Source organism: Dromiciops gliroides, chromosome 6 (assembly GCF_019393635.1).
Source record: "Dromiciops gliroides isolate mDroGli1 chromosome 6, mDroGli1.pri, whole genome shotgun sequence".
Taxonomy (NCBI): Eukaryota; Metazoa; Chordata; class Mammalia; order Microbiotheria; family Microbiotheriidae; genus Dromiciops; species Dromiciops gliroides.
This window is the reverse complement of record NC_057866.1, coordinates 19,907,855-19,921,680: the sequence shown is the minus strand read 5'-3', so window position 1 is coordinate 19,921,680 and position 13,826 is coordinate 19,907,855. Positions and strand designations below refer to the sequence as shown.

General features: G+C 36.3%; 1 protein-coding gene across 1 annotated transcript; it reads left to right on the top strand.

Annotated features, from left to right (window-relative positions):
- Positions 1-5,090: 5,090 nt before the first annotated feature.
- Positions 5,091-6,050, top strand: LOC122731903 (olfactory receptor 5D18-like). Its single transcript, XM_043972152.1, has one exon. It carries the CDS (start codon positions 5,091-5,093, stop codon positions 6,048-6,050), a length of 960 nt encoding a protein of 319 aa, XP_043828087.1.
- Positions 6,051-13,826: the final 7,776 nt, after the last annotated feature.

Genomic DNA, 13,826 nt, shown 5'->3' with positions numbered 1-13,826 from the left:
ATAAATAATATAGTTTTTTTTTTTTTCAGATATGATTACAATGAAATCCTATTCAATAGATGTGACACAGGAGACACAAGATTATCTTTAATCATGTCTTTTGTGCCCCATGGTGGGGGAAATAGACAAAGTAGAAAATGTCCTTAGAGATTCTAAGCAGCCTGACTCCCTGAGGTGTTGAAGACAGATAAAAGCTCCAGAAAATTGTTACAAGACTCAATTTCTGGACATAGCTGAAACAATGATTGCCTTACATTTTTTTTATGGTATCATACCATATAAGAGGTTTCTGTCTTTTCTAAACTTAGCCATAATATGGCCAATTGAAACCCAATTCATTTTTTTTCCCTATTCTAATATATTGCGTAAACTTACTAATGCACAATTCTGAGAATGTCTTTTTTGGGGGGGTGGGGGATGTTTTGTGGTCATGAAAATGTTTATCAATAGCCTAAACACCCACAGAACCAAGGGGGATAGGGAACAAGTCAACCAAAAAACACACCTACAGGTAAGTTAATAAATCTGGACATTGTTGACCTTTCCCTTCACAGTGCCACCTGGAGGCTGGAGGTGTTTTATCGGCATCCCTTTGGTTGGTGCATTAGAAGGGTGTGTCCAAGCAAAAGAGGCAGTTTTTAAGCTAAAATGATGTTGCTTCTAATAGTTTTCTTTGTATTCTTATAACATGTGTTACATGAATGATATATTTCAAGGACCTGGGGAACAATAAGCTATCAAGCACAATTCCTGCCATGAGGTGAATTAAAAGTTATTTGAGATTAGAGAACATTTGTTCCCATATTTCAAGAGTCTCACATTTCTTCAGTGTTAGTTTCCTCTTCAACAATAAAAGTCAAAAAGACCATCTGACTTAAAATTTTGAGGGGACTTATGTCCTACTGCCTACTCCTTATTCCCAATACCAAACCTCCTATATGAACCTCTATAGAGCATTTATATTTACTCTTGACCAGCATGACCATACATAGAGCTTTTCTGGATTTGTTGGTCATGCCTAAATTTGATTTCTTTTTTTTGGTGAGGCAATTGGGGTTAAGTGACTTGCCCAGGGTCACACAGCTAGTAAGTGTTAAGTGTCTGAGGCCAGATTTGAACTCAGGTACTCCTGACTCCAGGCTGGTGCCCTTTCCACTTTGCCACCTAGCTGCCCCCTAAGTTTGAATTTTACTGTTCTAAATACTTATAGAGATAAATGGACTTGTCACTTTGATACTATGTGGAACTTATAATAAATAACTCCATCTACCAATACATGTAGGTACCTTTTCAGTCATTTTTACCTTAGGAAGTCAACAAGGAAACTCGGAGACAAAGTAATCTCTCCATGATGACATGATATGTATCAGAAGGATCTGAATCTGCCAAAGAATATATTCTATTTTCATCACTTCTTTGTGACACCATCTTCTTACCTTTCTATAGACTTGGGTGATTTCTCTATGATGATGGGACATCAGAAGAGAATTTTGTAGGTAGAGTGATGGAAGAGGTATAAATTAAAAAAAAAAGTAAAACTATATGTTCACAGTCTGTGGTTTTGACATAATTAGGGATAACCTGGTGTGGAAACTTCTTGCAAAAAAAAAAATATAACGAGATCCGTGATTTAGTAAATAAATCCTAGGAGCCTTCATGAAGCAATGAAAGATTAAATTTCTTTGTTGTTCACTTGCTTCAGTCATATCTGACTCTTTGTGACTCCATTTGAGGTTTTCTTGGAAAAAGACACTGGAATAGTTTGCCATTTCTTTCTCCAGCTTCTTTTAGTGATTAAGAAATGGAAACTAACAGGATTAAGTAAATTCTTCCAAATAACACAGTTAGTAACTGAAGACAGTTTTGAACTCAGGAAGATGTGTTCCTGACTTCAGGACTGGCACTCTATATACTATGCCAACTAGTTGCCTTGGCTTAAAGGGCAGGAGAAAAAGAAAGGGAGATTCTGGAAAGTCAGGAGCAGAGTTGGCTTCAAACTGAACATGACTATCCTGAGAACTTCTATAAATAGAGATTCCTATTACACAGTGTGAATAGGGCTTGATGTAGGGGAGGGGAGGAGGTAAACAGAAAATAAATTTACATGATAACTTTATTATAAATTTAAAAGGAATAGCAAATTGTTCATAATGGGAATGTCAAAGGAGAGAGAATAGTAGGTTTAAAAATACTGTAAAGGTAAAATCACCAGACACTGGCAACAGAATGTTTATGGAGGGTGAGAGAGAGAGAGTGAGAAGTCATGGAATAAAGCTAGATTGTAAACCTAGGGGATTGGGAGGATTGTAGTGCACAGAACAGTAACTAGGAAGATTGGAAATAGAAATTGATTAGTTCAACAATCATTCCATATAACTGAGTTTTATCAACATCATCATCACAATAGAACCCTTAGAAAACCCTATCTGATACTGAACTGTTTATTTTTAACAGACGGATATATGCATTGAGAGGGCAGCAGATAGACTTTCCTCTCTTCTGCAGCCATCAGCTGCAACACAGCAGCCTCAAAATCATTGGTTTAACTATCTGCTATCCTTCTGCACATGCTCCTTTTATTACTTTTTTTTTTTTGGTGATAAGAAAGTCTTGTTTTCTTAAATTATCTTTTCCATCATTCTGCTCCATCAGCTGAGATGAGATCATTAATATTCATGTTTTAGCTCAAATAATATTTTATAATGAAAATGCCGCTGGAAACACTGACATATTGATCTTAATAATGTGTCTCCTTTATTTAAGTTTTGGGTCAACATGGCAAAATAGATAGAGAAATGGTCATTAAGACAGCTTCTCCTTCAAGTCTTGCCTCTGGCATATACTTGTTCTACCACTCTTGGATCCTCATTTTTAAATCTCAGTGGCCTCAGAATATATTCTTATAGTATAAAAGTCAAAGTTCTAAAAACAAACAAAAAAACCCTAAAAGTTTTAGTAGCTTGTTGAATATAATTTTCTTCAAAATGATACCACATGGTTTAAGGTTTCTCAAGGTAGGACAAATCATGGGAAGCAAATTATACAATAATATAGGCAGAATTTGTTTACTTCCCAACTTTTCTAAGGGCTAGATATTTATCTATTTTTATTTTTTTTCTTAGTTTGTTTGTTTATCTCCTCACCCATATATTCTCTTGTCAGTTTGTTGAGGTTCGGTGACCTTGAAGAAAAAGCCCTGGACTTGGAATTAGAAATTCTGATTTTGCATATTGAGTAGTAATTAGCTGTGTTACTTTGTCAACGTCACTTCTATTCCTGAATACTTAGTTTCCCCTTTGATAAAACAAGGAGTAACACATACATTACTATTCTGAAAAAAAAAAAGTGCCATAAAATATCCCAACCATTTTAAACCATAAAACCTTATACAAAATTTCCCAAAAGACGTAGTAACGTTCTAAAGGAAGTATGGATCATAAGAGGATCAGGAGATTTTTTTAAAGAGACTTATTGTCTTCCAGTTATACTGATTAATTATAATAGTACTTATTTCTGCTGGGTATCCTAAAATGCTTCCTTCCATTCTGAACTTTAGAACCTCTAGTAACTTTAATTGCACTAAGACTTCTTGGACATCTTATTAAAAAATGAATAATTTTAATTAATCAAATGTAACTGGGAAACAGTATGTCTCTTTTGGACAGTAATTTATCTTCTGACACTTCCTTCAAAGAATATTCTCTCACATACTCATTCATCTTGCTACATCCCCTAAAAGGTCATCTGCAATGTCATATTTGTCACTTAAACATTCATTGAAATCCAAGAAGAATGGATGGATTCTTAGGATTATCTCTTCTTTCATTCTCTATCTCTTTTTAATTTCCTTTGTCAACCAGAATTATTGTATTTGATAAAATTAACTAATTGTGGAAGTTCCCCAATATTTTCTTATAACTGTTATTTAATTCAGTTTTATTTGCATAATTTCAACCGTGCCATGTTATTTGGGGAAATGCTATCTCCCTCAGAGATGTCTCCCTGAAACAGAAACAAAAAAGAGCTCCAAAGGTCACAATCTGGTGTGTGTGTGTGTATATGTATATGTATATATACAAACACACATAATATACATACACACATATATGCATATACACACATGTACACATATATTCATATATATGCGTATATATGCATATATGTGTATTTATGTATATATTTATTCTTTTCAACATTCCTTGATTAACATTATCCTGGGTCATCACTAGGAGAACCCAGTTGGTGCATCCAATGCCTGAATAGCTCACCTACTCAACAAGGCATGCTGAAATTACCCTACTTCTAAACTAACTCCTCAAATATAATTCAGTTTCTCTCTCCAAGCTCACTCAAATGTATAACCATAACATATCTCCCTTATGTCACTCCTCTTACAACCTACCATACTTTATCACTCCCAGGTTAGTTTCTTAGCCACCAAAGGATCAACACCAACCTTAGGGATCTTTCTTAGTGAGCCTACTTTTTCAGCATACACTTGTTATTTTTCTTTCTTTTTCTTTTTTTCTTTCTTTCTTTTTTTTTTTTTGTGAGGCAGTGAGGGTTAAGTGACTTCCCAGGGTCACAAAGCTAGTAAGTGTCAAGTGTCTGAGGCAGGATATGAACTCAGGTCCTCCTGAATCCAAGGCCCGTGCTTTATCCATTGCGCCATCTAGCTGCCCCACAATTGTTATTTTTCAATCATTTAATTTGTGTCCTATTCTCTATGATGTAATTTGTGGTTTTCTTGGCAAAGATACTGGGGTAGTTTTGCATTTCCTTTTCCAGCTTACTTTAAAGTTGAGGAAACTGAGGCAAGCAAGGTTAAGTGATTTGCCCAGCATCACACAATTGGTAATTATCTAAAACCAGAGTTCCATCAAGGTGTTCCTGATTCTGGGACCATCCTTCTAATCAGTGTGCCACCCAGCTACCCCATTCAGAATATATAATACTTCTATTGCCTATTTTTTTTTCCTTTTCAATCCCAAATAGTCCCAAAGTCACAACTCTTCCATTTATAAATGTCTTCCAATTTCCTTAATGTTCTACTCAGGATTAACTCTATTTTTTTTTCTCCAATAGGAACTATGCTGAACACTGAAAAGAATCAGAGTGGTATGGTCACATTCATCCTCTTGGGTTTCTCTCATAACCCAGATCTCCAGGTCCCACTATTCATGGTGTTCCTTGCCATTTATATTGTGACTGTGGTGGGCAATCTGGGGATGATTATCATCATCAAGATCAACCCCAAACTACACACCCCTATGTACTTTTTCCTCAGCCACTTGTCCTTTGTGGATTTCTGTTATTCTACTGTTGTTACTCCCAAGCTGCTAGAGAACTTAATTGTGGCAGACAGAACCATATCCTTCAAGGGTTGCATCACCCAATTCTTTTTTGCTTGCACATTTGTGGTGGCAGAAACATTCATGCTGGCAGTGATGGCCTATGACCGTGTTGTGGCCATTTCTAATCCCTTGATGTACACAGTTGCCATGTCTCAGACACTCTGCACCCTCCTGGTGACTGGGGCATATGCATGGGGCATTATCTCTTCCCTTTTCATCATGTATCCCCTTCTTTCCTTATCTTTTCATCAGTTTAGCATCCTGAATAACTTTCTCTGTGAATATTCTGTCATCCTCTCTGCTTCCTGCTCTAATACTTATATAAGTGAAATGATTCTTTTCACCATTGCTACCTTCAATGAGGTGAGCACACTTGTGATCATCCTCACTTCCTACCTTTTCATTTTGGTTACTGTCCTGAAGATGCATTCAGTGAGTGGGAGGCGTAAAGCCTTCTCCACATGCACTTCACATCTCATGGCCATCACTATTTACCATGGGACAATTCTCTTCCTCTACTGTGTGCCCAGGAATCAAAACTTAAAGGAAGAGGTGAAAGTGGCCTCTGTTTTTTATACAGTAATAATTCCTATGCTGAACCCTCTCATCTATAGTCTGAGAAACAAAGATGTGAAGGAAACAGTCACAAATTTAAAGGTCAGCAAAATCTTACTTCAGTTAATTCATACTCATTAATTCTGTGTCCTTATACCCTCATTGTATACTGAATCCCCATTGTGACTCAAGAATACTAGCCTTTATTCTGTTCCTTAAACACAAATCATTTTCCTTCTCCGTGCTCTTGTATTTGTCATACCTCTTGGGAAATCGAAATATATTCCCTCTCACTTCCTATAATCCTATTCTTCCTACAGTTCAAACACTACTTTCTAAACAATGCCTTTCCTGATTGCCACCCTCATCGACTGTCACATCCCCTCTCCCTAGCTATCTTACATTTAGTTTTCTTTTAATTTCTTTTATCTATTTTTATTTTGTTAATTTTCCTATGGCTATTTCTTGCATCTGCAGTGTTGTTGTTGGTGGGTGGTGGTGGTGGTGGTTGTTTGTTGTTGTAGTATTTCGGTCATGGCCTATTCTTCCTATAAAGTTACTGACTTTTTTCCCCATGATTTTCTTATATCCCTCTCATTTCTATTCCCAGTTTTTTCTCTAGCTCTCTTACTTGCTTTTACAAATCCTTTTGGATCTCTTCCATACTCTGAAACTAATTCATATTTTACTTTGAGCCTTTGGATGTAGAAGTGTTGAGTTTGTTGTCATCTGCCTTTGTGTTCAGATCTTCCCTGTCTTCAGAATAACTCTCTATGGTCAGAATAATTTTATTTTATTTTATTTTATTTTTTTTTTTAGTGAGGCAATTGGGGCTAAGTGACTTGCCCAGGGTCACACAGCTAGTTAAGTGTTAAGTGTCTGAGGCCGGATTTGAACTCAGGTACTCCTGACTCCAGGGCCGGTGCTCCATCCACTGCGCCATCTAGCTGCCCCGCGAATAATTTTATTTTAACAATAGTTTTTTCATTTTTTCCACACTATTTCTTTACTTTTTATTTTTACCTCTATGCCAAAGTGAGGGTTTCCTTCTGATATGGATGGGACAATGTCCTAAGTTTCAGGTTTGGGTTTTTTTGGTGTGTGTGTGTGTGTGTGTGTGTGTGTGTGTGTGTGTAAGTGCATCTATTTTCAGAGATGATTCTAGCCACTTTTTAGTTTTTACCTCTTCCAAGTTGGTATGATCTAGAGAGTTGTGTTTACAACTCTGCTGACCTATGCTCTGATCTGTGAGTCAACACAAGTACCCTGTTTTTCTCTCCTGTACCTGGGAGCAGGGTCCCAGCTCCCCTCTGTCTATAAGATCAGTTATTCTAGTGATCCTCCTTACTCTAGGACAGAGACCCAGTACTGCAACACAGATCCAAGTATAGGCAGTGCAACAATGCTGCCCCTGGTGCCAGCAAAGGGCCCCATGTAATCCCCTTCTGATCAGTTGTCTGACACTCTTACCATCTGTGGGCTGAGAGGTCCAGAAATTGCCATTTCTGCCACTGACTCAACTGCCCTTAAGGACAACAACTGGTGTGCTGGGGTACAAACTCTTTTGGACTTAACTGCAATCTCCTCCTTGTGTCACAGAAATTTCTTACAGATCTTCTAAATTTTCTTGGGCTAGAAATTTTTTTTTTTCACTTCACCCTTTTTTGGCTTCTGCTGCTCTAGAATTTGCTTTGAGGCAGTATTTAAAGGTTTTTGGAGGGATTTGGGAGAAAGCTAAAATAAATCTATGCCTGTTAGTTAGTTAGTTAGTTTCTTTATTCTGCCTACTCCTGAGTATTTTTGACATTATTGTTCTTCTGTCCACTAGGACCAAATTGAGCAAATTGAATCTATCTGTCCATAGATAATCCAAGAATATAACTACCATGTATTCTCTAGAAATACTCTTATACGGGTTTAACATTTAATGATACCATAAAAACTCTACATAAAGCATATATTATATTCACCCCACCATGTCAGTGATATTCTTCTCAAACTGATCTATCTTGTAAATACATGTTCTTCAATGTGGTTTCCAGAATTTAAAACAATTTCCCAGATATAATCTTATCAAAGCCAAAAATTATGAAACTAATCTTTCTCTGTTTTGGGACACTTTGTATCTCATTTCATTCTAAAATGCTTTTGACTACCATTTCATGCCATTAACATATTAAAATTGTTGAGCATTTTAAAGAAGTATTTTAAAGAGACCAGTTGAACAAATATACCTATGCTGAAATGTAATTATCAAGCTGAATTTTGGAAATGTGTCTTAGTAATCAGTTTTAATAAAGTTTATAATTGTTTTGATTTTCCTTGTTGTTGCTGCTGCTGTTGAATAGCTAATTAGCAACGGGGAAAATGATAGAATTAAGGAATTTAACAGAATGGTTTTCCAAAGGAGTTGCCACAAGATCTATCCCACCAAGGTCAGATGACTTAGGTTTTAAGTTCTTGTTTTCATGTGTATGGAGAACAAGGAACACGAACCAATTATCTGTATGCCCATTCTGTAATTACAATGTAATTTTAGTGTAGAAATAAATGCAGGGATTTTTGCCGTTATTAGAAGAAAAGAAAAAAAAAGTGAAGGAGAGAAAGAAGCAAGGAAGGAATGAAAAGAGGGAGGATGGGGGCACAATCATCTTTGAATCATATCAAGAATTTTAAATCTAATAAGTCAATGACTAGAGAGGAATGCTAAGTGAAAACAAAGGCTTTTTTTATTTTTGTATGCTTAATATATTTTGTTTTCCTTGTGTTCACTTTGCAAAACACACAGGAAAACAAAAGGATAAAAATTGCTTAAAGATAATTAGAATTGAAGGGACAGAGTTAAAGTACAGATAAGAAAAAAGAATAAAAAAAACCCCGCAAAACTTCTTTTGATGAATTAAATGCTCCTAACCTAGACAATCTACTTTCATGGCAGTGGGGAGAAATAGCAGATAATTTCTGAGTTATTGTCAGTGATCTTTGAAAGGACAAACAGAGGAGATATTGGATGTAGTTCATCATTTACCAGTCACTCATTAGACTCTTTTTTATATGAGCAAAGGGGCTATGCTGCCTTGTGGTGATCTGGTGCAAAGCTTCTTAAATTGTGGGTCATGATCCAACATGGAATAGCATACCTGAATGTGGAGGTCATGTGAAAAAATTGACAACAACAAAAGGTTAAGAAGCTTTGTTATATACCTATATTCTCCAGGGTCCCATAAAATTTCTCCACCCAAAAGGATTTCTGAGTGGAACAAGTTTAAAGAGCTCTGAACTAGTCAGATCCCATTGGTTATATCTATGCAGATGATTCCAAGATCTACATAACCAACTCTTACATTTCTTCTGAACTCCAGTCTTGGCATCAAGCGCCCCTTGGATATCACACAACTGTATGTATGATAGTCTTCTCCATTTGAAAGTAAAACCCTTACTCCTTTCCCCCAAATCTGCCCTTCTTTCTAAATCATGGAAAGTAACAAAATCTGTGTGATTAAATCCTGTCTAACATCAAAGGATGCTCCATTCTTCATTGTTTTTTGTTTTTTGTTTTTTTACCCTCATTGCCTACCATTTGGCAGGGCCTGCCAATTTTACATATAGAACATCTGCCAAAAGTACCTGAAACAAAGTAGCTGATTAATATGCTACTTGAAATGAAACATCTAAATTATTTTTCATCCCTCATCTACTACATCTGAACTCTGAACTTAATATGCACTTTTTGTCGTTATTGTTCTTTCTATATCCAAGCTCTGTCCTCACTCCCTCAACTCCAATTAATTTTATTTGCACAAAATAAAGTGAATATTGCTAAATTGGTTTTTATTGCATGATTCTGACAAACAACCAAATAAGGAAGCAATGCCCAACATTACCCACTCACATCTTTCTGCATACTTTCTTTCCCATTAATGTCAATTGCAGACCAACTCACAGAATTCCCAGAGGAAAATCATGGAAGTGGATTGTGTTATATTTTTGCTACACAAAACTGGATCTGAAAATATCCCTCTCTCAAGGAATTACTCACACACAATATCTAGTTAAAATTTAAGTAAAAGTTTTTACTATTCAGCACACAGAGGTATGGCCAGGAGAAGAAGTCTAAACTTTAACTCCCCAAGGTGATAGTTTTATAGAGGAGAAGGGGGTGGGGGTGGGGAAGAGACTTAGGACTGAAAGGTTACAGTTGTTTGGGGAATGAGGATGCTAGCTATTTGGGGAGTGGGATACATGGGATGGTGCTACAAAGTATTTCTGAAGGAGATTAGAACCAGTCAGAAATAAGGCAGTTGGAAAATCATTTTCCATTTGGACACTTCCTCTGTGATTTCAAGGCTACCACATTCAACAAAGACACAAGAGACATGACATGATAGCTAATCAGTTATTTTATGGCTCATGGGAAGGGAGGAAACAACAGTAGCAACACCAGACTTAGTAATGGATTCTCTAGGGTCCACGTCTCAAAGGTCCTGGATGTAGATTTACTTTGCACAGCATTGTCACCATTCTTTGCCCCTATTTCAGCAAGGTGGCCTATCTCTTTCTTTAGGTCCAGCTTGAGCTTAGCTATGAAATAGTGTTGCTTTTTTGTGCATACCTAATTGACTGCTACAGTTTTCTGTGGCAATATACTATTTCTGTCTCCTCTGGACGCTAGGCTGAGGACACTCCTTTCCAAGATGTTATTAATCATGAAAGTGTTTTACAATCAGTCTCATTCGTGACAGAACCAGGGAGCTAGGAAATACATACCCCATGTGAGCCCACAAACTGGAGAGACAGCACACTTGGGCTTTGCTTCCTCTTCTTTTGTCTGGGATGCTTTTCCTTCATGACTGTGGCACATAAAATGCCAATAACAAGGAAAATGAGGCACCCGTTCTCCAAGAAAGGTAACAGTTTATTAACAGTGATGTATATAGGTCAGACTGGACCCTTCAGTTAGGTCACTAACCCAGATGAGAGGAAGTCAGGGTTGTTGGGAAGCATTACAATCTGCTGCAGCTGGTAAAGCAGGTCAGGAGTCAGGTACAGCTGATCACACTCAGCTCTGACAATTAGGGAATGTTAATTACTTAATGGGCCTCAACTGCTTCTACTAATCTTTTTTTTTCTTTTTTCTTTTTTTTTTTTTTAGTGAGGCAATTGGGGTTAAGTGACTTGCCCAGGGTCACACAGCTAGTAAGTGTTAAGTGTCTGAGGTCAGATTTGAACTCAGGTACTCCTGACTCCAGGGCCGGTGCTCTATCCACTGTGCCACCTAGCTGCCCCTCTAGTAATCTTTTCCAGAAAGTTAGAACCATCCCAATCAGGACCTCTGCTTGGGGGAGATCAAACAATCTCTGGTTTTATGGTGAGATATGAGGATAGAAGAAAGGTCTCTAAGGATGGGCACAGCCTAGACTAGTTTTGTTTATGGGAAACTAAACACAGGTCCCAAGATAAACTGTTTGGAGAGCAAGTGTGGTGGTGGTGAGGGGAGGCTAGGATAGATCACACAATCTAGTTTAGACTGGGTTTTGAATAGGGTTTTGAATTTAACTGAAAAATTGGTTTGACAAAACTGGGAATGGGGTCGATAAATTATTAAATGATACAACATTTTAATTTCTTCATGTCCTTGTCTAATAAATTAGAGAAATTGCCAGGGTATAGTTCCAGGTACAGAATTAAAAATCTTAAGAATATGGCATCATTAACATGTATTTATTGAATATCTGTTAAGAAGAACATATTGTCAAACTCTGAGTCATCAAATATAATCCCAGTGCTCAAGGGATTCAAAGCTTATTTGTAGGTGAAACAGATTCTGATTGACCAGTCTGAAATTGTATTTGGGCATATACCAAATCATCTCTAACAGATTTCTCTCAAAGACCTTTTGTCAAAAATTTCATCATCCTGTAGCCATCAAACAATAATAATCTTATTTGAACATACAATATCTAATTCTCAGAAAACAAGCTTCTTGTTCCCCATTTTCTTAAGCTTGCAGCCATTGTAGCTTGGTAGGACTTACCAAATTTTGAGTTCTGTTGGTTCAATTTTCTGATGCCCAGGCTTACTTTCATGTCAAGAAAAGGACTAAGTGTGGAGTTCATAGATGGATAGAATGAAGTTTGTATATTTATCATCCCCCCGTCTCTTTCTCATCTAGCTTATCACTAAAAATAGAATAATTTAATATTATGTTATTTTTACATTAAGTATAACATCGTGCTGAATCTATTTCTTAGAAATGTTTTATACATATTATGTGTATATAGTATATGTATATATGTATGTATCTAACAGGTATATGTACATATTATATGTATATATGATATGCATATGTAATGATGAGAGATGACAGATAGATGTTGCATTTAATGATATGAAAGAAAAATGGGTATAGTATATAGAAAGACAGCTTCAATACCAGGAAGACCTACTTCTAAATTCCACCATTTTTTATATGGTATCTTTATGACAGTTGACAAATCATTTAACATCTCAGTGCTCTAACTAAGTCTTTAAGACTATAAGGTAGAGAAAAGGTACTGGTCTACATAGGTACAGAGAATATCCTTAAGTGAGAGTTTCATACACCAATGAAATCATAGATCTAGTTCCTATTCCTGTTCATAATATAAACCAATATATACTGAATTGACAGTGAGTATTGAAGGTAGTAAGAACTCTGTATACTGAAAGAAGGGAGTAGTCATTTGGGCTTAAGAGGTCAGGGAAAACAGAGTGATTTGAACCCCCCTTCATAGAAAATGAACACTTAAATATATGAAGATGAGGATAGAGGGCTTTCCAAGTGGGAATAGTATTTCTATAAAAGTAACCAAGGGAGGGGAATATATATATTTATATACACACACACATATATACACATATGCATATGTGTATGCACATGCATATTTACACATATGTGTGGATATCTTTGTGTACGTATATGGATATGTATATATACATACTCACAATACCTACACACATACATACATACAAACAATGTGTTTGGGTAATAAATAATCTTTTTTGCTTTTAAAATTGATTTCACTTAGAGACTGATAGAATTTTGGAAGTTAAAACTGTTCAGATTCTGGAAGGCTTTGAATGCCATACTAAGAAATCTAATATACTTCTTAATTTTCCTGAAAGCATGCTATTCAGAATTTTAAGCTCTATTCATTTTGCCAGAAAGATACATATTACTTGGCTACTAGACTTACAAATTCCACTATACTGAACAAAATTTGAAAATTGTTTTAAAAATAAGATAAGACATGAAATTAAAACATTCAGTGTTAGGTATGATATGTAACGATTGGAATGACGCCACCTGCTGGATACTTACTGTAGAAGAGTTCTGCCCATGAAGGGAAGGTCTTTGAGGGCAAGACCAGGAGTCAGGAAGTGACGCGGGCTAGTGGGAGGAGGAAGGAAGAGACTGGCGCTCAGTCTCGCGCTCTTTCCTCTGGACTCTGGCGGAGAAGGGAGCTAGAAATGCGCTCTCCCTTTAATAGATAGGAATCTAGACCTTTCTCTCTCTCTTTACCAAATTCTTATTCTCCTTAATAAATGCTTAAAAGTCTAACTCTTGCTAAAGCTTATAATTTATTGGCGACCACTCATTAAATATTTTAGACAGACTAGCTAGAATTTTAGCCCTTAACAGATAATAACCATAATTGTTCTTATTGTTTGTTGTTGATCTGATTACTTATTTTAAGTTGCTCATTGCAAAAACATAAAAATAAAAAGAACAAATTAAAAAATCCAAAACTCTTCTTTCTATGAATTCAGATACAGATACTTGATTTGGAAAATGTACAAAAAAGTTTGTTAGAGTTATTAGGAGGAGTCTATTTGAGAAAAAATACAGAAAATACAAGAAAATGGGGCATCTAGCTG